A 22,443-nucleotide genomic window follows, 5' to 3' on the forward strand; every position below is an offset into this window, starting at 1 on the left:
CTTTGACACATGCTATTCAGCCAGTCAGATCCGGAAGAATCCTGCTGCTCTGAAATGACCCTACGAAGTGCTGTGAAGCAGCAACAGGTTTCCAGGCAGGCAAGGCAAGAAAACCGAGAACTTTCTTTTAGTTTAGTACCAGATCTCATGTTTTAAAATGCTTTTGCATAAATATATTTCACACCTGGAAGAAACAGAGAACCCATTTTAATAATCCTGCCTGTGGTGCCTGAGTTACAGGACAGCCTGTACACAGCTACAATGAAGCTTGCTGTGGAGTTATTGCTACAGCCTCAGGCTGCTTTGCTTGGTTCTGCAGTCAGTGGTGCCATTACACAGCATTGTGCATCTGTGAGGAAAACAAAAAGATCAACAGCAAAACAGCAATGGGCTTGTTTCCCTGCTAGTGAGAGGCGAGAAACAGATTTGTCTGGTTATTACTCCTTTACTGGGAGTTTGTATTACAGTAAGATTAGTCCGAGCACTACAACAGTGTTTGTCAGTCCTGACAGTAGAACTCCCCCACTGGCTGCTTGTAGTGCTAAACAGCAAGTCTGTGGAGTTTCTTCTTTCCCGCTGGGGTCGAGTGAGGGTCATCTTGTTGGCAGTACAAATCTCTGATCGGGATTAAAACTCTTTCAAACACAATGGAACACGCATGCCTAACCATGAGCAGCTTTCACATCGTCTTGCTCACGACTCCCTCTGCTGGTCAGTCTCTTCATTGCAGTTATGAGCTGAAGAAAAGGACAGCATGTTTTTGGATGGCTGTTTTTTGTTTAAAAGATACAAAAAGGAGGGGCCTGCTGTATCAGAAGCTTGCTTTTATAGGCAACTCCAATGATGTCTCACATTTTAGTTACTGTCCCCCCCGTACTAACCACAGCATCATCCCGTTACTGTCCCCGTACTAACCACAAGATCATCCCGTTACTGTCCCTGTACTAATCACAGGATCATCCCGTTACTGTCCCTGTACTAACCACAGGATCATCCCGTTACTGTCCCTGTACTAACAACAGGATTATCCCGTTACTGTCCCTGTACTAACCATGGGATCATCCCGTTACTGCCCTCCGTACTAACCACAGGATCATCCCGTTACTGTCCCTGTACTAACCACAGGATCATCCCGTTACTGTCCCCTGTACTAACCACAGGATCATCCCGTTACTGTCCCTGTGCTAACCACAGGATCATCCCGTTACTGTCCCCCGTACTAACCAAAGGATCATCCCGTTACTGTCCCTGTACTAACCACAGGATCATCCCGTTACTGCCCTCCGTACTAACCACAGGATCATCCCGTTACTGTCCCTGTACTAACCACAAGATCATTCCGTTAATGTCCCTGTACTAACCACAGGATCATCCCATTACTGTCCCTGTACTAACCATGGGATCATCCTGTTACTGCCCTCCGTACTAACCACAGGATCATCCCGTTACTGTCCCCTCTACTAACCACAGGATCATCCCATTACTGTTCTCCGTACTAACCACAGGATCATCCCGTTACTGTCCCTGTACTAACCACAGGATCATCCTGTTACTGTCCCCCATACTAACCACAGGATCACCCCGTTACTGTCCCTGTACTAACCACAGGATCATCCCGTTACTGTCCCCTGTACTAACCACAGGATCATCCCGTTACTGTCCCTGTACTAACCACAGGATCATCCCGTTACTGCCCCTGTACTAACCATGGGATCATCCCGTTACTGCCCTCCGTACTAACCACAGGATCATCCCGTTACTGTCCCCTGTACTAACCACAGGATCATCCCGTTACTGTCCCCTGTACTAACCACAGGATCATCCCGTTACTGTCCCTGTACTAACCACAGGATCATCCCGTTACTGTCCCCTGTACTAACCACAGGATCATCCCGTTACTGTCCCCTGTACTAACCACAGGATCATCCCGTTACTGTCCCTGTGCTAACCACAGGATCATCCCGTTACTGCCCTCCGTACTAACCAAAGGATCATCCCGTTACTGTTCTCCGTACTAACCACAGGATCATCCCGTTAGTGTCCCTGTACTAACCACAGGATCATCCCGTTAGTGTCCCTGTACTAACCACAGGATCATCCCGTTACTGTCCCCTGTACTAACCACAGGATCATCCCGTTACTGTCCCCTGTACTAACCACAGGATCATCCCGTTAGTGTCCCTGTACTAACCACAGGATCATCCCGTTACTGTCCCCCGTACTAACCAAAGGATCATCCCGTTACTGTTCTCCGTACTAACCACAGGATCATCCCGTTAGTGTCCCTGTACTAACCACAGGATCATCCCGTTACTGTCCCCTGTACTAACCACAGGATCATCCCGTTAGTGTCCCTGTACTAACCACAGGATCATCCCGTTAGTGTCCCTGTACTAACCACAGGATCATCCCGTTACTGTCCCCCGTACTAACCAAAGGATCATCCCGTTACTGTTCTCCGTACTAACCACAGGATCATCCCGTTAGTGTCCCTGTACTAACCACAGGATCATCCCGTTACTGTCCTCTGTACTAACCACAGAATCATCCCCAGTTAGTGTGCTGCTTTTAGCTCGTTGAAATTGACCCAATCAGATCAGTGTCGATGGCTATAGACTCAAATCTACTAGAAGTAGTATTGTGAATTGGTTCTAATGACAAAGACCTGGCATAGCAATCCTCACACCTTCAAAATGACAATGAAAGACAACAAAAGTGATCTTTTCACCACTTTATTCAGTTGTTGCGAGAAGCAGTAATAATGTTGATCATCAATAAAGGCATTTACACACATTGAAGTCATACAGTAGTTATAAAGAACTCTTTACAATCTTCCCAGAATAATGACTATATTACATAGACCTCTGTACAAACCCCTCTCGCTCTGTCTGCGTCACACCTGCCAGAGGGACAGACACATTTATAGATTATTGTTCTAGTTTTTGGGCTGGAGGGCGTTACGAATGAACACATCTTTCATTTCCGAGGCACTGCAGAAGATAAAGAACCGCTTGTCTCGGGAGGATAAAATGGAAGTTTGACTAAAAACAGCTGTGATCCTCCAGAATGTTCCTTTTGTATTTCTACAGGGTATTTGGTTTCAGGGATACAAATAGACAGTGATGACGGACAGGAATACATATGGAGCTGAAGATCATGTGGACGGGTCAAAAACGGTGATCAACACTTTCAGCGGCTTTCATAGTTCCGATTAGCAACACTCCTGACTTCCTTACCTAGAGTAACACTGAATCAGCGAATCGGGGTCTGTGAAACCAGCGCATTATATATCTCTGTCCTCCACGGTGCCTGCGGTGTGTTGTGTTTATGAATCATCCTGTACATATCAAATTGGCAACTTTTTGACATAATCTAGAGATTACAAATGAGTTTGACAATATGAAGCCTTAACTTTTTAGCCGACGTCCAGGAAGAAGTTTGTTTTAAAATACGGCAAATTAAAAAAACCCAGACAGACAAATAATCCCCCCACCTTCTTCAGTGCCTCTGTGTTTGTCTTCTTGGCTTACCAGTGCCTTCATGTGAAGCTGATCATTTTTAATTGAAAATTAACTGAAACATTTATGAGTTAGCAATTCAGGCCTCCATATGTGAAAAAACTAAACAAAACTTCAAATACTGTAAACAACTCAGCATTTTAAATAAAGGGGTACTAAGTAGTGATGTAACGGTTCACCTTGTAACCTTGTAACACTGAATGATCATTTGATCTAACTAGGCATCATACAAGCAGCCCATTAGGACGATCACATGTATCGTGATATACACATATCATATCGTGACATGCATCGTATTTCGTGTATTGTTACATTCCCAGTACTAAGTGCATATATAAAGGTGTTTCCTTTTGGCTTTTAAGAGGAACAAGGAAAAGCGTGACTGTGTCTTTGTGCCCTCCAGCCATTTCAAGACTCCCAAAAATGGAGCAATAACCACAGCTTTAAAAACCCAATGCCTATTAGCAATGGAAACGCTTCCAATGGCCCCCTTACCAAGGTGCTAAAGATCACTACAGATTTAAAACTGTAAACTGCTGCTTCCTAGTACCTTATCACTTTCTGTGGTCAAACCAACAAACTGATGTAAAACTGATCCAAAAAATGTGCGGTTTTCCATAGAGATCAGAGAGACATTAGTCAGTCAGAAGTGTAATGTTTCCTCTTAGCAATGCCGCAATATTTAAAGTCACTGTCAAAGACAAGGCCATTTTTATAGAAGTCTGTGGACTAGACTATAGAAGTGATACAGTTCACCTTTTCTAAATCTATTGTGGGGTGAATAACCCTAAATAAATAAATACAACAAATCTTCAGCACAATAAGGGGACCGAATGCTAAGAGAGATTTTAAAGCCTTGGCTAGGACCCCGACAAACCCCACCTTATATCCTGATCCACCCAGTCCCCTGGAGTCCGACTATCCTGTCTACAATCTCTGGGCTCTTAAAGGCACTGCTGATTTCCCCATCAGAACAGGCTAGTTTGCCTTTGCTCCGTGGTTCTGAGTCGCCAGGCGGTGAATTTCAGGGCTGGGGGAAGCTCACAGCTCCGTTGGGCAGGCGCTGCGGTCCTTACAGCAGAAATAATGAACCACCACACCGTTCGGGTACCTGGCAAACGCACTGCGGAGAGAAATTAATATTATTATTATTTATTTATTTATTATTATTATTATTATTATTATTATTATTATTATTATTATTATTATTATTATTATTATTTAGTTCTTAGCAGATGCCCTCATCCAGGGCGACTTACAATTGTTACAAGATATCAAATTATTTTTACATACAATTACCCATTTATACAGTTGGGTTTTTACTGGAGCAATCTAGGTAAAGTACCTTGCTCAAGGGTACTGCAGCAGTGTCCCCCACCTGGGATTGAACCCACGACCCTCCGGTCAAGAGTCCAGAGCCCTAACCACTACTCCACACTGCTGCCCATGCAAAGTGGGGCTCACTCGTGTGAATTTGGAGCTCATGCACGGTGAGGCAACGGCTGCGGTCAGCTCACAGTTGTGCAAGCGAGAGAGCACCGCACCACACTGCTTGAGCACTCCAAGAAAAAAAAACTCTGTCCTAGTGTTGGGTACGCCTTTATATCGTTTTTGTAGGACTTATTTCCATAGGAGACACCAAAAATCTGAAATTAGCTGTAGTAGGATTGTCTTTTTGCAAAATGACTTTGAAAATATCATGTCTTTGCACCAGATGGCTGCATTTTGTTTGTTTAAGTAAAATAAACTCGTTACTGAAGCACCCCTGTGGTCTGCAAAGCCCCACCCCAGCAGTACTCACCTGTTTCCAATCTTCTTCTTGCACACGCGACACGTCTTCTCCTCGGTGACGTTGCACTTCACCTGCTGGTGGAAAATCCTCTCCTCCTGAACCTGGAACAGGAACACACAGGAGTTACTGCAAACCTCAAGTCAGGATTCGGTTAGTTTGCCCTGGTGACTGCAACAGAACCATAACTTAATATTATATATATTATTCAAAAAAGTGAATCTCTCAACTGTATGGAATACATGTACTGGTATTACTAAAGAAAAAACTAATCACAGAATAGAATTGTGTCGCTGTATGTTATTTGTGGTCTGTGTCTTTGACATGGTCGAGATCACCAGAGGATCAAACAATTTAGCAGTACATTTTTACAACCACTGTAAAAACTTGACTGAGAGACTTGTGTACCAAGTGTTAAGAAAATAACTGTGTCCCTATACAGCAGAAACCTCAATATGGCAGTCACTTGAGAAATGAGGCATTGACTCTTTGGCAGCAGCTTTGTAAAATTTGCTGGCTCAAAAGTACTATATAATTGAACTTGCCCACGAGAGTTACAGAACACAGCAGTGAATCGAGTATGAAGCCAGTATCTCAAAGCGTTCCCTACTTGACTTAAAATACCCAGCTAAAATAATCTTCTCAGCTTTCCGGCCCAGACTTCAGGGGTCCTCCGAGGCCTTGCCCCCTGTCCCTGTGCTTGATGTATGGCCAGAGCCCACAGCTGTCTGTGCTCAGCTTGGCTCTCCGATCACACGGCTGGCTAGTTACCCTGAGAAACTCCGCTTGCAGCAGGCTCTTGAGAACTTGGTTGAATCTCTTCTTCTTGGCGTTCTCCTCCAGAATGCTCTCGAGAAAAACTCGGATCTCCCGGATTTGGGTGTTAGCGGGAAGGAGGTTAATCGCCTGGGGAATAAATCAAAATTCGAAATTAGAGCTGCCTCTATCATGAAAACAGACACCTCTTCTGTCTCTTACACAGGGGGCATGCATTCCTTGCAGGGATAATTCAAAATAATAATGGCTTATTGTACAATATCACAAAGGACTGTCCCCCCCCTTGATAGAAAATTAAATACTTAGGGGTTGATCCGATCAATTTAAAGCCGGCTGGATTAAGCCAGCACAGCACTACAATGGAAGCAGATTTACCATCAGTAATACACAAGGGAAATTGTGAAAGCCAGGCCTGGTTTCTGACCCTGCAGTTATTCACTGGTTGATGTAATCCAGTGTGATTCTCCAGTGCTTACCACGCAACCCCATAAGCTGTTCAAAACTCAAGCTTCAACTTTAGGTCATGTAAACAAACTATAGGAGAAATGGATCCAACTTTAGTGTAAAACCCAACAAGCTAAATACAGTTCTGCCCAGTTAATGAGGCTGCTCTGGTTCAATGTGTTGTTCAGTGAGAGAGATGTGGGTGCCAGGGATGGACTCCTATTGCATAGCAGTTTCACCCATTCCGGGTTTTACTACGATCTTGATTAGCCACAGTGTATAAGGTAACAAGCTCAGGTGTGTCTTATTAAACTCACAGTAAAAGTGGATCACACTGCTGTGCAATGGGAGTCTTATTCCCGCCCCATGGTTGTACCTTGGTGGTGTTCAGTTTGCTGTGATGAAGCTCCAGGACCTGCAGCGCTGCCTGTAGATTGGCCTGCGGTTCAGACAGCTCCATTTTGATTGGCCCCAGGCAGTGAACGTCTGGGGGGGAAAGGTACATCCGCAGCAGAGACAGATACACCTGAAGAGAGAAAAAACACCTAAACCACAGCCCTCACAGGGGCAACAGTGATGCAGCACTACAGGCAAACACACAGCTAGAACAGGGTAGGGTTAGGGTCTACAGCGATGCAGCACTACACGCAAACACACAGCTAGAACAGGGTAGGCTCTACCAGTACAGAGTGCCATTGTCCCTCCCCTTCCATGAGAACTACACTTCACAAGGACTGTAATATATAAAACAATGCCAATGCTACTCATCACCCGCTATGGTTGTGATACAACAGTAGAGCTTTCATTAACCTGAAAACGAAGATCCCCATGTCCTATATCCACTGTAATCATGTGTAAAATGACTGACGGACAACTATTTCCATACACCCCCTGATTCTGATTCAGCAAGTTTCATCACAACTGGACAAGCGTTTCTCTAGAGCACTGGTTTTCAACTCCGATCCTCAGGGACCCGTGTCTTCTGGTTTTCATTCCAACTGAGCTCTCAATTACTTAACTAAACCCTTAATTGAACTAATAATTAGCTTATTTAGGCCTTTTTACTTGTTTTCAGCTCTAAACAGTTGGAGATTTCAATTTAATTAAAAAATGTTAAAAAATAACTTGAAATCTGCACCATTATAGGAGCAGAGAACAATTAAGAAAGGTCTAATTAAGCTAATTATTAGTTCAATTAAGGGTTTAGTTAAGTAATTGAGAACTCAGCTGGAATGAAAATCAGAAGACAGAGGGGTCCCAGAAGACACAGGGGTCCCCGAGGACCGGAGTTGAAAAGCACTGCTCTAGATATATAAAAAGGAATGTGTGACACAGACCCCAGGATCCTGCTACATTTAATATCAATATACTGAAGAATGTCCTCAGCAAGTTTGATAAAAAATGTACAAGCAGTTTTCTGGGTCTATGTAAAACTTTAAGTGGGACATATATATAGATGTACTTACAGCTCTGGCCAAAGGTTTTGCATCATACTACAGAATTAACTAATTTTACTTCATAAAGTCGAATGAAACCTGCTGAATAATGTTAACATATTGAATTACAAACCACTGTATAGTAATAAAAATTGACGAATTGAAATTCGATATGGAATATGAAATACTGCACTATGATTATGACGATGATACAGGATGTTAAATAAAATATCAAAACTTTTGGCCATAGCTGTACAGAGATATGGCCACTTCCACTATATCCGTTCCTGGCAGCATGATAATCCAGCAGTTAGCCAGTCACAAAGAAACTAGGTACACTACTCACATCTTTATTTCCATCGGTGAGCCTGTCATAATGTTTGTGGCAGTACCTGGGTGGGATCAACACAGAGAGACACAGCCAGGTTTAGCGGATGCTGTGCAGTATCAATGCACAGTAGTTGCATGGCTAATTGGCAGAGAATTCCAACATTCCCTTGCAATACATCGTAATGAGAATCGACTGTAACAACAAACATAGCAGCTGTATTAGATCTGCAGTCATCAAGGACACGGACACATTTATTTTAATGTTACAAGAAGTCTGTATTCCAAAAGAGGTTTTATTAATTAATAAACGGCTAACAACCTAGAACATGTTAAAGGAAATGACTCTGAATTTCCAAGTGTCTTCACACCCCTATTCTAAAACATCCATATGAACAGGAGCACACAGAGAGTACTCACTCCTCAGCCATTTTGATGTTGTGCAGGATGTGCACGTAGATGAAGAGGGCCTGCTCGTGTTTCCCCATCCGGCCCAGCAGCACGGCGCGCTCCTCCAGCAGCCCTGACATCCAGACAGAGAGAGAGGGGGAGGATGAGTGATGGATTACACCTTCACAACAAACCAGGGGGCAGCTCCTGGGTACCAGGGCTTCCATACATGCACACTTACACTAGTCAATTAAACTGCACTATAAAGCAAATTAATAACGCACAGTGCTGCAAGGTTAGAAACCAGGCCTGGCTTTCAGAACCTCCTTGGTGTATTACTGATGGTAAATCTGCTTTGAACCGATTGTACCTCTCAGCACAGCACGTCACAGTCATTCATCCCCTGCCACGACAGGGAATCAGAACCATCAGTTATATTAATCACTGCAGTACAACCTCCCTGCAGTACTCTACTCAGAGGCACTGTGCAATGCGTACGGATCCCTCTTGCAGAGTCAGAAATGAATGCCATCCTGACAGCGTTTCTCACCGTCGAAGGGGAAGTCGCTGATGAGACGGTCTGGTTCGTAGTTACTGGAAATCTCCAAGAAGTTCAGGAGTTTGTTCCGGAATTCCCCCAGCTCCCCCTCCTCATTCCCGGCAGCCACTGGGCTCTCATCTTTAAAATAAGAAAAAAAACAAAACACAAGAGTTCTAGAAGACTGCGCACTAATAGAATTTGGAGAATTCCTGCAGTTCTTTGACTTTCTTCTCAACCCCCTGTCCCTCCCGTCTGAGTCTCACCCTCGGGCAGCGAGTTCAGGTACTCCTTCATCAGGACCTGCACTCGCTCCAGATACAGCTGGATCAGGCAGTTATGGAACTCTGATCCCACCTCGTCCCACACCAGAATAATGTGCTCCTAGGGGGAAGGAAAGGGAATATTAAGGCCATGTTTATGGAGGACATGTCACAACAAACCATAATGATGTTATGGTGGGGTTATGGCGAGCCAGGCAATATCAAAATCAATAAGAATATAATATAGCTACTTTCATGTGAAGGTGCTATACAGCAATCTATCTGCTTAATAACTTTTCATGACATAATATAAAAAATAACTGATTAATATAAACAGTGAATAAATACTGTACTGTGGTAAGGGTCAGTAACATTCATTCAATGTAGCCGGTTAAAGAAATTAAAAAAAGCGCAGAGTGCAGTCTCTATTAGCTCAATTACTACCAAGGCAGTATCCTGATTGACTTCAATTGCCCTGCTATCATTGGCTGTTTCAAAAGCTACTCAGACTGAGGAGTCAATAATACTAGGGAATGTGTGTTCCATGAAGGTTACGCCCGCCTGTCAGTCAGACTTCAATCAGTCATTATTCGCTGTTTCAAGTGCTACTCACACAAAATGGAAGTGAAACGTGGCTTGTGAATGCTTGTGAATAAGGCTGCGTTTTTATAATACTGCATTTCAATATTTTGACAGCCCTAAGATGTTGCATTTTACCACCTTGCCAGAATCTGCACGAAAACTGCAGGTGAGAAACAAGCTATCAAACAGAGGATCAACACAGCTGTTGTTAACCCCCCATTTAAAAAGTTTTGGCAGCATGTATCAAGCATTCGAGATTAGGATTCACACGCAACCCGAGCTGCGATCTCTAGAGTCAGTGTTTGAGATTTGGGAAACGGGTCAGAATCGAGGTTACAGATGCAGGTACCTCACTCCACATGCTGTCTAACACTGGCTAGGGAAATGTAGTGTATAGTGGTCACCGTTTCGTTTGTGTTTTCTATTGTACAACGTCCCCTTTTACACATTCATTTCATCAGAAGTGTTTATTTGGCTCAAATTTGATAGCTTTCACTTGCTTTTTCTCTAATGGACCACTAGATTTTCTTGACTGTTGGTCCGAGTGGCCACCTTAAAGTTAATTTCTAAACCTGTCCCACCACACTACTCACAATAACTTGTAGTAAAGAATGTTCTAGGCAATTTTAATCACAGGCAGTAAGCAAGTGCTGTCTTTAGTCTTCCTCACCAGGTATGGGATGGCCAGTTCCTTGAAGCCCTCCTTGAGGAAGGACAGGACCTCCTTTCTCGGCAGAGTCTCCACCTCCGTGAGGTCTTCAGTGAAGATCTGGAGGACAAGAACAAGCACTCGAACAAACATTCCTCACAATAACACACATTCTGCACAACCAAGCACCAAAAATAAATACAGAAAGGACAAGGACATTCATTTTGATTCATGTTCCTATTTGTGGAGGATAACGCATACACCCGAGACGGAAATAAAGACTCCTATTGCACAGCAGTTTCACCCATTCCAGGTTTCACTATGAGCTTGATTAGCCACAGTGTGTAGGTAACAAGCTCAGATGTATCTCATAGTAAAACCAGGAATGGATCAGACTGCTATGCAATGGGAGTCTTGTATCCATCCCCGCACACACACACACAGACTCTTTCAACGCTCTACCTTCAGTCCATCTTCAGGACATATTTTCAGCACCCAGGGAGCGAACTCGAAAATGATTCCCAAGTTCTCCGCCCCTGAAAGAAAGAAAGAACTCTGATTACAATCTGTGAAGAACAGGTTTGGACTAGAGCATTATTACAACTACTAGAAACAAGCATGTTTGTAAAACTCAGCCCCAGTAAATTGTATGAAAAACAGTACAGGGTGTTATGAACTCACTTGGGGACTAAATGATGTGGCCAGGAGAGGCTTAATTCACCAGCATTCCTGGGTTTAAATCCATGATGCTGTTCAATGTGATTTCCTTTTGCATTAATTCCAGCATCCATTTCTGGCAGGATGTTGTCAGCAGTTGATCGGAGCTTCATCACTGCAAGCCTGCTGGAATTCTGTGAGAAGCTCTTAAAGCAGCAGCAGCATAGCTCTTGCTGGTACAATAAAGGTGTACAATCTTGACTCACTGTGCCACGGTCAGCATGTTGTCTGTGTATGACACGACTAAACTAACTATACTAAGATCATCTTTTTTTTTTTTTACAGTTCAGAGGACAGTAAATGCAACTTCATGTAGATTATGGACATGCAGCACCCCCCAGAGGAAGTTGTGGAGCACATCATGTGGCAGCTCACCCTCCCAGATTGCCTTTGCTTCAGCATTGCCCCAGTGCGAGGGGCCTGTAGTTTAGACAGTGCTGGCTTACCCAGTCTCTGGAGGTACTGCACCGTCCTCTCATGGCCCTTGAGGGGGGAGTTAGCCTTCGTGGACTGATCCAGCAGCACCTGCAAGCCTGAGAAAGAGAAAGTGACAGAACATACAAACAGTCGGATCACCTCAATAACATGTGGTAATGAAAAACATAACCAAGCCTCATCAGAACTGGGTAAGCGCTTCTCTACATGCCAGTTAATATGGACACACAGACAGACCCATGCACGCACTCACCTCCGACCTCATTCCAATACCCCGGATAACTTCCTACTCTTGATGACGTCCTTACCAAGATCCATCACGATTTAAAAAGTGCTTCTCTAGATACGCATGTAAAACATTAAAGCGCAACATGCTGTACGTACCGGCAGGCACCTAGTGCCTGTTCTTTCTGACAGTAACCTTTGAGGCTTCACAATCACAAGGCAAGAGAGTATTCATTATTTTAGCAACCTGAAACTAAGGACTCAGAACAATAATTCACCTGCTCCTTCTCTAGATCGAGGGAGTTTCCTGTATTTCTTGTTACAGTAGTTTTTTCCCACTCTGTTGAAAGCACAGCGAGGCCTGTATGAGGCAGTGCGGTTACCTTTCTCATGCAGCCCCTTCTTATCGTATAGGATGATGAGCTCGCTGTACTTGTGAGCCTTCTTCAGCACGTACTCGCTCTCCTCGATGTGGCAGTGGTTGTTCTCCAGGCGCAGCAGCGGTGCCACCAGGGCTACGTTGGTCTGAAACACAAACAGCAAGAGGGGTTAATCCATGCAGAGTGACACTGGGATGCTAGTTTTGAAATCAACCAGGAACTGGACGAGCATCAATAGGCTGAATAGCCTCCTCTGGTTGGTACATTTTCTTATACCTCTTTTCGCCTGCTAAACCTAGAAGTGGGTGATGCCAAGCTAACAAACCCTGGAGGCAAAAGTTCAGCCTGACTTGTCTCTGCTTGGCACCTGTCCAGCAGGGTGCGCTGTGGTGGTTCTCTCTAGTCTGGGGGAATGCAAACGCCAATGCAGCGCTCCCTATGGTCTCCAGCCAAGATCAGCAACTCAGCACAACTAAAATTTAATCCAGAAAGTTTCTGATCTGATAAAACTGGGGGCCCCTACACTGATGAACACCCCTCCCAAAATGAAACAAATTACACATTACTGCCTCATTAACTCCAGCAAACAACAGTGTTCAATAAAATATACATAAACATAAGATCTTCTGTTAAAAATGGCATTTAGAAAGAATTTTTAATTAATAACTAGTGAGGAAGACTTTTGTTTTGCTGGCCCCTCTAAACTACAGTATAGCTATTAGGTCACACTTTATTTTAAGGGCCGTGTTTTAGTTTATTAACTGTTAACAAACATTGTTCATTTTTAGCTAAGGGTTAGGGTTAATAAAAACCTGATTTAATTTGCTAAACATTACTACAGTAACAATTTGAAACGATTTCAAGCATATGATCGACTGGGTATTGATTATCCATAGGGCTCTGGTGTTTGACTGATCATCCATAGGGCTCTGGTGTTTGCAGTTTTAGCTGGCCTATTATAAATGATTGCTTTGGACTTTCCTATTTTAAGACTTTAGGTGTGAGGTCTGTTCATGTAACGGTGACCACCAAGACTGGCATGCCTTTCAAAGTGATACCAGCACTGTTGTGTTGTCACCAATCCGGAAACCCATGTTGTGGGGTTGGTTTCGTTTGCACTGGCAGTAAATACATATGATTTGGATCTCATTAAAATTGATAATCAATTTAGTGTTTTTGTTGAGCAAGGGGTCTGATTGTGGCAACAGATGGCCCGCCCCAGCCTAGTAAAGTAGTGTGTTAGATTGTGCTATGCCAGTCTTGCAGTCCTGGCGCTTGAGATCCTTACATGCAGGTAGCACTTGAGCAGCGTGGTGTCAATGATCTGCAGGAGTTTCTTGCGGGACTTGATGGTGGGAATCCCCTCCATGAGAGGAGAGGTGGGCGAGGGGTCCGCATCATTCAGCTTCTTCACCAGGTGACTCCGTTTCTACAACACAGACAGACAATCCCTTCTTAAAGGAGCGCCACACAAGGCTTTTCAATCTTCCTTTTATAACTTTGTTTATTGATTTTATATTATCAACAGAAGTACATTTACAAAAAGCAATCGGCAGCGAGGAAAAAATATATAAACGTATGCAATAATAGAAGCTTAAATAAATGCACACTGCAGTTGATGGGAAATAGAGAAAGAAAAGGAAAGAGAAAACTAAAAAGGGATGTGCCCTATAGCCTGGAGATCGCAGGTTCGAATCCAGGCTACGTCACAGCCGACCGTGACCGGGAGTTCCTAGGGGGCAGCGCACAATTGGCCGAGCGCTGCCCGGGTAGGGAGGGCTTAGGTCGGCAGGGGAATCCACGGCTCACCGCGCATCAGCGACCCCTGTGGCGGATAGGGCGCCTGTGGTTCTGCAGTGGAGCTGCCAGATCTGTGTTGTCCTCCGGCACTATAGGTCTGGTGGCATCGATGTGGATCCGCAGTGCGAAAAATGACGGCTTGGCAGGAACACGTTTCGGAGGACGCGTGTTCAAGCTGCAGTTTCCCCGAGTCGGCGGGGGGGTTGCGAGCGGTGAGCCGAGGATACAGATAATAATTGGGCATGCTAAATTGGGAAGAAAACCGGGGTAAAAAAATTGGCGACGACTAAATTTATTTAAAAAAAAGTGACCTGCTACAACTTTAGGTAAGTGTCACGGAACATCTAATAACACATTATACAAATTGAACACGTGGGCTTTTACTGATAAACACACGTCCTGTGCAGGGCGGTGTTTGTTCCACTTAAATTGCACAAGCTCTTATTGTTTCTTCAGCCTTTGTTCCTTTCCATTATGCAACCTGTTGTTTATGCGTCCCTTTAAATGGTAAAGAAATCATCGAAACTGTCTGTAAACATTGAGTGATTTTCCTGTTTTTAATGTAAGCTCTGAATCAACGCAGGGTTAATGAACTCTTAAAATCAAGCTGTACATAGCTGGTGTACATCAGCTGTTTGCAATCACCAGCCTTGTCATTCGACCTTGTGATGCATGGGTATAGCGCTTTGCTGCCTGTGAGAATTTAGCAAAACTGAAACTAACCAGGGCTGCTCAGAATACCATCAACTGAGGCCTGTGTGTGGAATCACTGTCGTATTATCTTTAATTTGCTGAATAAAACTATTTTGATTGAAACCACCTGAAGACTGGCTTATTAGTTTCTATAAGAAATTAAATGTTCCAGTGGATACAAAGACAACGAAAAAGGAAAATATTCGTAGGAAGTGTTGTTAGTACGGACAGAGGCCAGAGGAGAGGAGTAAAGTAACTTCATCAAACCAGGAGATAAAGTTACGGCCAAAACCAAACCTCTTGAGGGTAGAAAAGAAACAGTCCCACTTAACATGATCAAAAAGGCCTTCTCAGCATCAAGCGAGATGGGGAGTAAATAAAACTGAGCAGGCGCCGAAGATTTAAAAATAAATGAATAAGGAGAGTGCCTGTTTTGTATAAAACCAGTCTGCTCTTAGGAAATTATGGAAGGTAAAATTGACTCAAGGTGATGGGGCAGCACGTTTGCTAGAATCTTAATATCAACATGAAGGAGGGAGATCGTTCATTGTGTGTCATGTTGTTGTCTTTTCTTTCTGTTGGAAAGCTCTTCTATTCTTCCACTTCCTGTAATGTATCTTCATTTGAAACAGCCTGCTTCAGGTGATGGGAGAGAATACTAGTTGATCTATCTTTGCTGTGATATCTCATACTGTTTCATTTTGTACCAGAAATTATATATACAGTTGTACTCAAAAGTTTACATACCCCAATGGAAATATATAATTTCTAGAAATGTCTCTCAAAGAATTTTAGGAAGAATCTTTTGTAGCAAAAGTTTTGCTTTTGTGGGTGAGGAAAAAAAGTTACAAGAAATAGATGTCTACAATTATTTATTTCAGCAATTTTTTTGCAAAACTCCAAAAATGAAAATTCAAAAGTATTCATACCCTTTGATGCTATGATTGTATTGTCTACAAGGTGCTAGAAATTTCAATATGATAATGCAGAAAGTAATTCTAGAAAAGTCTAGAAAATTGAGAATTGTAGGTGATCATTCTTAGAGAGTATAAAATGTTAGGCATAGGATGATTGATGTCATTAACAATAAGTAAATATGGGAAAAAGTAAAGAGCTATCTGAAGACCTAGTGCAGAAAATTATTTATTGTTATAAAGCTGGAGATACAAGAAGATTTCCAAGCATCTGAATAGCCCATTTTCAACTATTGTTTCTATTATCAAGAAGTACAAGACTCGTGGTACTGTCACAACGCTCCCTCAGTCTGGAAGAAAGAAGGTTCTTTCACCAAGAACAAGTAGAAGAATTGTGAGGAAGATTAATAACAATCCGAGATTGACTGCCAAATATATTCAAAGTGAGTTGGCTGCAAGTGGGACTGGGGTTTCCATTTATTTTTCCCTTAAAATGTATTCGTTTTTACCCCGGTTTTCTTCCCAATTTAGTATGCCCAATTATTATCTGTATCCTCGACTCACCGCTCGCAACCCCCCCGTCAACTCGGGAAACGGCGGCTGGAGCACACGTCCTCCGAAACGTGCTCCTGCCAAGCCGTCATTTTTCGCACTGCAGATCCACAGCGATGCCACCAGACCTATAGAGCCGGAGGACAACACAGATCTGGATTCGAACTTGTGATCTCCAGGCTATAGGGCACATCCTGCACTCCGCGTGGAGCGCCTTTACTGGAGGCGCCACTCAGGAGCCCCCATGGGGTTTCCATTTCAACCATAGCTTGAGTATTGCATGGTGAAGGTCTCAATGGTTGCAGGCCAAGGAAAAAGCCACTCTTAGGAAAACGTCACAAGGGCAATCGCTTAAAGTTTGCAAAATGGCATTTGAATGATAGATATGAGTTCTGGTCAAAAGTTTTGTGGAGAAACAAAAAAAAAACGAACTACTTGGTTACGCTGATAGTCGTTACCTACTGTCAAGCATGGAGGGGGTAATATCCTTCTATGGGGCGGTTTTTCCTCTAATGGCACAGGAGATTTAGTTCTAATACATGGTAAAATGGATTCCATAGCATACCAAAAGATATTGGCCAATCATCTGAAACCCTCCTCCCTTGGTTTAAAGCGCAACTGGACGTTCCAACACAACAACGATCCAAAGCACACATCAAAATCTACTTCAGAATGGTTAAAGAAGAATAAAATCAAGGTTCTGTAATGGCCTAGTCAAAGTCCAGATCTAAATTCGATTGAGAATCTTTGGTATGAATTGAAGAAGGCTGTGCACAAGAGAAGTCCTCGGAATTGAATGAACTGGAACAATTTTGCGTTGAAGAATGGTCAAAAATCACTAAAGAATCATGCCAAAAACTCATCTTAATAGTTTAAAAGAGGTTATTATTGCTAAAGGTGCCTCAACTAGATATTAATTTCATTTTCCTTGTCAGGGTATGAATACTCTTGAATGACCATTTTTGGAGCTTTTCAAAAAAAATGCTGAAATAAATAATTGTAGACATCTATTTCTTGTAACTTTTTCCTCATCCACAAAAGAAAAATCTTTTGTAGCAAAAAGTTTTTCCCTATAATTATTTGTTTGAGAAATTTCTTGAAATTATAAATTTACACTGGGGTATGTAAACTTTTGACTACAACTGTATATACACTGCTGTGCAAAAGTCTTAGACATGTTGCATTTTTCTACTCTGATGCATTATGAGCATCAACAATTTACTCAAAACCTCCACTAGTGTTTTCTACTATTATAACAACCTAGACTTGCATAAAGAAGGAAAAACATTGTGAAACAGCTCAAATCACTCGATTTTCAAGGTTTGGTATCCGAAGTATAATCAACAAGTACAGAGAAATATCATCTGTAATTGACAAACCCAGGACTGGAAGACCCAAAAGCTGTCTAACAAGGATGAGCAATACTTGAAGATAATATCCTTAAGGAATAGAAAGAAAACAAGCATTGAATTGACAACAGATCTGGCTTATTAGCACTGGATCACAGCTCCCTGATCTTTGTGAAAAATATCTTTTTATTCTTTGCTGTTTTCTTGTCATTTAATGGAGATTTCTTTCCAAAACAGCTTTATAAAGCTTGGACTTGAATAGAGTGCATCCTGTCTTCACTTCCCATGTCAGACTCCCTAACACAGGGGACAGTCTGATCGAATTGCCACACAATTACAGAAGTATTTATCTTGCTATATATATAGAACTTTAAAGTGAATAAATTAAATTGAACATGACTTTGAAACACGGGAGAGTTAAGGCACGGTCAGTTTTTTACCCAGCTATGTCAGGTAATCTCAGAGGCCATGGGAGAGCCAGATACTGTACCTGGGTCAGGTAGTCGATGAGTGCCAGGTGTGCCTTCTCCAGTTCTGCGCCCGACAGGCTGGGCAGGGGGTTAGGGTAGTGCAGCTGCTTCCTGTAGTCGGAGGGCAGCAGGTCTGGGTACAGCCCAATCACGTGGGTGGGATCTGGGGAGTAAAACAGAGACACTGGTGAACTGCGCCCACTAGGGAAAGTATGGAAGTACGTACGGCATACTGAAGTATGATACATGTACAGACAGACAGAGATGCACCTGTGTTTCTACTATCAAATCAGAACCACAAACAAGTTTGAATGCAAGCACAAAGAATGTGAAAGCGTGAATATGCAAGCATTTACCTAAAACCAACATCTTATTGGATTACAGCCAAATCTGAAACGTCTACAGGATGCTAGGAGTGTGTGACAAAAATGTGGTGAAGATTGGTGCAACATCCAAGCAGTTATCGTGTTCACCATACAGAGCGTGACAGACGAATAGACGCACAGACAGGCAAACAGCCACAAGCATCATATAACAGTCTCCCATTTTGTGAAGGACCGCCGTACGTACAAGCACCTCCACTATACAGTACTGATATATTACTCTGAACACTGGAGAGACGTGTCCTCTTGTGTAGCTCAAGCAGAGTGAATGCGGGCCTCCCTGATCTCCTCCTGAACCCAATCTAGTGTGTCGGTGCTGTTGCTGTGTCAGGGGCTCCTCTCGTACCTGTGCCCAGCTTGGAGAAGACCTGCATGGAGTCGTCGAAGCGTTTCTGACAGAACAGGTTGAAGGCATACAGGTTCTGGATGTGGTGGATTTGCTGCCTCTTGTCTCCATCTGAATCATCCTTCATCTTCTGTCAAACACGGAATGATCAACACACAGCAACAACGCACAATGAACTGGGGGGGGGTGTAGACTGGGTTTCATTTCAAACCTTTTTTAATTGAACACATATAATAATGAACACAAGAGGCTCTGACTATGGAGCAATATTGCTGGCTTTTTTCCAGCTGTGATCTAGTACTCAACAATCAGCTTTTAGTCATGTTTGGGGATTTTGCATTTTCAGAATATTTTTAAACAAGAAATATATTTAATATTCTTAGCATGCCACACAATACTTCTTGTTCTTTTCTGTTTCATGCCACTATTGTCAATACAGTGGACGAGAATCACTGAAACAGCAGCAGGGTGTAACAGAAAGATTGCTGGCAATAATGAATCGTTTAATTAGTGCAATGTATCCTTTAAACACCAGTCTAGGTAAACTGTCTTAGAAACAACATGTTCCCCAAATTATAATTCATTGTATTTATCTTCAATATTGGCCAAATGTCTTTGTTTTTCAGTTACAGTTCTAATATATATATATATAGAACTAATATATAGAACATTTTCTTTTCTTTTTTTTTATCTAGGGTCTTATTGTAGGGCAGTGTTGTGCGAGTGTTGTGGTATAGGAGGTGTGTTCTGGCACCAGTCAGCTAGTCCTACTATACAACGCAGCCATACAAGACTTCAATTAATGAAACGGGGAGCAGCAAGTACAATGAGAATCACCCCGCCCCCAGATGTGATTGGATACTCACTGCCAGCTGCAGAGCCAATTCAAACTGCTTATCCTGAAGAAGCTGCCGGATCTGTGTCGCTATAGAGACAGGAACCAGCCGCCACACAAAGTGGTTGCTGGCGACGTAAACTATGTTGGGGCTGAAAGAAAGAAAGAAAGAAAGAAAGAAAGAAAGAGTGAGTCAGTCACCGGCCCGCACTCGCTATATTCAGAAACAATTAAACCAGTATTTATGTCTTAAAAATGTGGGGTCCGATTGTCGTAAAAAGTACTGTTAATCCTTGAAAACTCAAGTGTTAACCTGCTTGTGTCTTCCTAAAAACATATCACGAGGCCCAAAAAAAAAAAAAAAACACAGGTATGGTAAGTTACTAATATATCCCATGGCTGTAAATTAAAAGGAGAGCCGCCTGCATCATGAACCACTCCACATAAAGGGGTGGGAAGTTTCACCCCAGTCAGAGTGAAGAGGATTTGTGAGAATGAGAGGTAAGAGAACACCTGTATTAAAGATAGTGTGTGGCATTCTTATCAATAACCATGATATCTAGGGCTTCTTAAAACAATCCCCTATACAAAAAAAATGTATCGGTTTCTAGCCAATAAACATCGAAACACACTGGAAAAACACTGCAAATGGTTAATCAATTCACGCCGACTTCACCTCTCTCTCATTATTTTTGTCCCTACTACAAAAAAAACAAACAAAAACAAACTACCTTTCCCAGTGCAGTTGGGCAAGTGTGCAAGTACTGTCAGTGTTACTACTATACATATTTTGACAAAAAAAAACAAAAAACGCCAAGGATTTTGGAAAGTAACCGGAAACAATAAAATTCATACAGTATTTAAAAAGCACAAGTCCTGAAAAAAAAACAATTTACATAAAACTCGAAAATAGCTAAAAAATATGCACCGAAAAATGAAATTAATAAAAACAGAAGCCCTAATTATATCTTATTTTCCGCCAGAAAAAGCCGAGATATAGCCAACACCTTGTTAGGCCCTCTTATTCCAAACCAATGCCCAACAGGAGCTCCTCCCCTATATTAATAAACAGGCTGTAACGATACCTATCACAGCATGCAGATTGCACTACAGCATGGATCATATGTACGGCTTCAAATTTCCTGTGTTTTCCACCAACTTTTCTGCTCTCCTTTAAAAATGCAACTGATACCTGTTAAGCCTTTTGTCTATCTCAATCACAACTGAGAAACATGTTAATAGTAACATTTCATTTACTGGGTTTTTCTATGAAACAACTAAATAGGCTTTTAAATCGTAAGTCTTTCAAAGCAGACCGACTCCTCTATTAATGTAAATACAGTCATGCTGAACGATGTAATAAAGATTGTCCAGATTTAATAAAGATTAGTGGCTTATTAACAGGTTGCAATCTCGTTTGTACGTTCTGCTTGTTAAATAAAAAATTAAGGCTTGGCTGCAGCTCTGGATTACCCCAAACTTGCCTCTGATCCGATGCTGGCTCACTGCTTTCTGAGATACTGTGCACCTTGAACGCACTGCAGCCAGATTAAACAGGGCTCGGTCAGCTACAGTACAGGCATGGAATATAGTCTTGGCAACCACTGCCGAATTTATCCAGGCATGGCAGCTTTTATTTTAGTTGTAGTTATTGTCCTTGCTTGTATGATGTATATGTGTAAACTTGCGAGCGGTTCCTGTTTCTGTGCGCTTTGTTGTTTTTTGTTTAAGTTATGTATGTAAATGTGATCCGTGTACTTCCTTTTTATTGTGAAAATAATAAAGAAAAAAATATTGATCACTGTAACAGGGGGAGACCTGTGCTGACTCTGCTGGCGTGTTCACAGTGCTGCAGGAAGAGGGCAGCAGTCGTCCAACAGCCGCCTGTCAGTCATGGCCGTGACACGGGGAGGTGGGAGTGTGTGTGTGTGGATTCTCCCTCTCTCTGAATGGCTGGGAGGCGGGTCTTGGGGGGATTGTTGGCCCTATAAGATAATGCTCTACTGTTTCCTCAGGTCTGCCAGATTTTAATGAATGGGCCAGCAGAGACCCGACGGTCGGACAGAGCGGGGCTGGAAGAGAGCCGCGCGCAACGTGAGAGAGAAAAACAAAGACGCCGCGCACAGAAAGATTAAGTGTAGCGGGGAACATAAGTGGGCAGAACCCCAAAGTATATAGCATAGCGAGGGAACAGTGGGAGTGTAGGACGGAGTCCCGGGCCGTGCGGCTAGCGACGGTTGGGGTTTGTTTTGCTGCTGTGTGCAGTTCTTTATTTTGTAGGTTTTGAGTATTTGTTTTTGTTTTCGTTTGCCTTCTGTTCTTGTGATTTATTGCCATGGCGTGTGCGCCATAGGTGAGCACTGAGACACCTTTACCATCGTTGGTAACAACGGCGTCTCAGTGCCACCTGGTGGCGAGAAATAAATAGTGCACCCAAGGGGTGTTTAGAACCCAAAACTTTCTGTCTCCGGTGTCAGTGATTTCCCCCACCCTTCCACATATGGTGTCGGAAGGGGATTCCGCTGCATCCTGCCGAAGCAAGGCTAGATGGCTACGGAGAGACAGGAGGAGCAAACCCCTGAAATTTTTTGGGGGGGACAAGGGCAGACCGCAGGTAACCCTGAGGGGCTG

General features: G+C 42.9%; 1 protein-coding gene across 2 annotated transcripts in view; it reads right to left on the bottom strand.

Annotated features, from left to right (window-relative positions):
- Positions 1-2,716: 2,716 nt before the first annotated feature.
- The window catches only part of LOC117422525 (vam6/Vps39-like protein), a 30,449-nt gene continuing 10,722 nt past the window's right edge, over positions 2,717-22,443 (bottom strand). The window contains exons 10-25 of one of the 2 annotated variants that reach the window (XM_034927861.2): positions 19,844-19,964; positions 18,978-19,104; positions 18,269-18,411; positions 13,759-13,899; positions 12,474-12,615; positions 11,877-11,963; positions 11,176-11,249; positions 10,735-10,833; positions 9,486-9,603; positions 9,232-9,360; positions 8,712-8,814; positions 8,311-8,356; positions 6,905-7,054; positions 6,079-6,213; positions 5,320-5,411; positions 2,717-4,641 (exon numbers count right to left, since the gene is read on the bottom strand). In XM_034927861.2, the coding sequence (XP_034783752.2) occupies positions 4,560-4,641; positions 5,320-5,411; positions 6,079-6,213; positions 6,905-7,054; positions 8,311-8,356; positions 8,712-8,814; positions 9,232-9,360; positions 9,486-9,603; positions 10,735-10,833; positions 11,176-11,249; positions 11,877-11,963; positions 12,474-12,615; positions 13,759-13,899; positions 18,269-18,411; positions 18,978-19,104; positions 19,844-19,964 (1,789 nt within the window). In that variant the 3' untranslated portion in view covers positions 2,717-4,559. Of the gene's footprint in view, positions 4,642-5,319; positions 5,412-6,078; positions 6,214-6,904; positions 7,055-8,310; positions 8,357-8,711; positions 8,815-9,231; positions 9,361-9,485; positions 9,604-10,734; positions 10,834-11,175; positions 11,250-11,876; positions 11,964-12,473; positions 12,616-13,758; positions 13,900-18,268; positions 18,412-18,977; positions 19,108-19,843; positions 19,965-22,443 lie in introns of both variants that reach the window. The other variant, XM_034927858.2, reaches the window with a different exon arrangement.

The sequence above is a fragment of the Acipenser ruthenus genome, chromosome 15, assembly GCF_902713425.1.
Source record: "Acipenser ruthenus chromosome 15, fAciRut3.2 maternal haplotype, whole genome shotgun sequence".
Lineage (NCBI taxonomy): Eukaryota > Metazoa > Chordata > Actinopteri > Acipenseriformes > Acipenseridae > Acipenser > Acipenser ruthenus.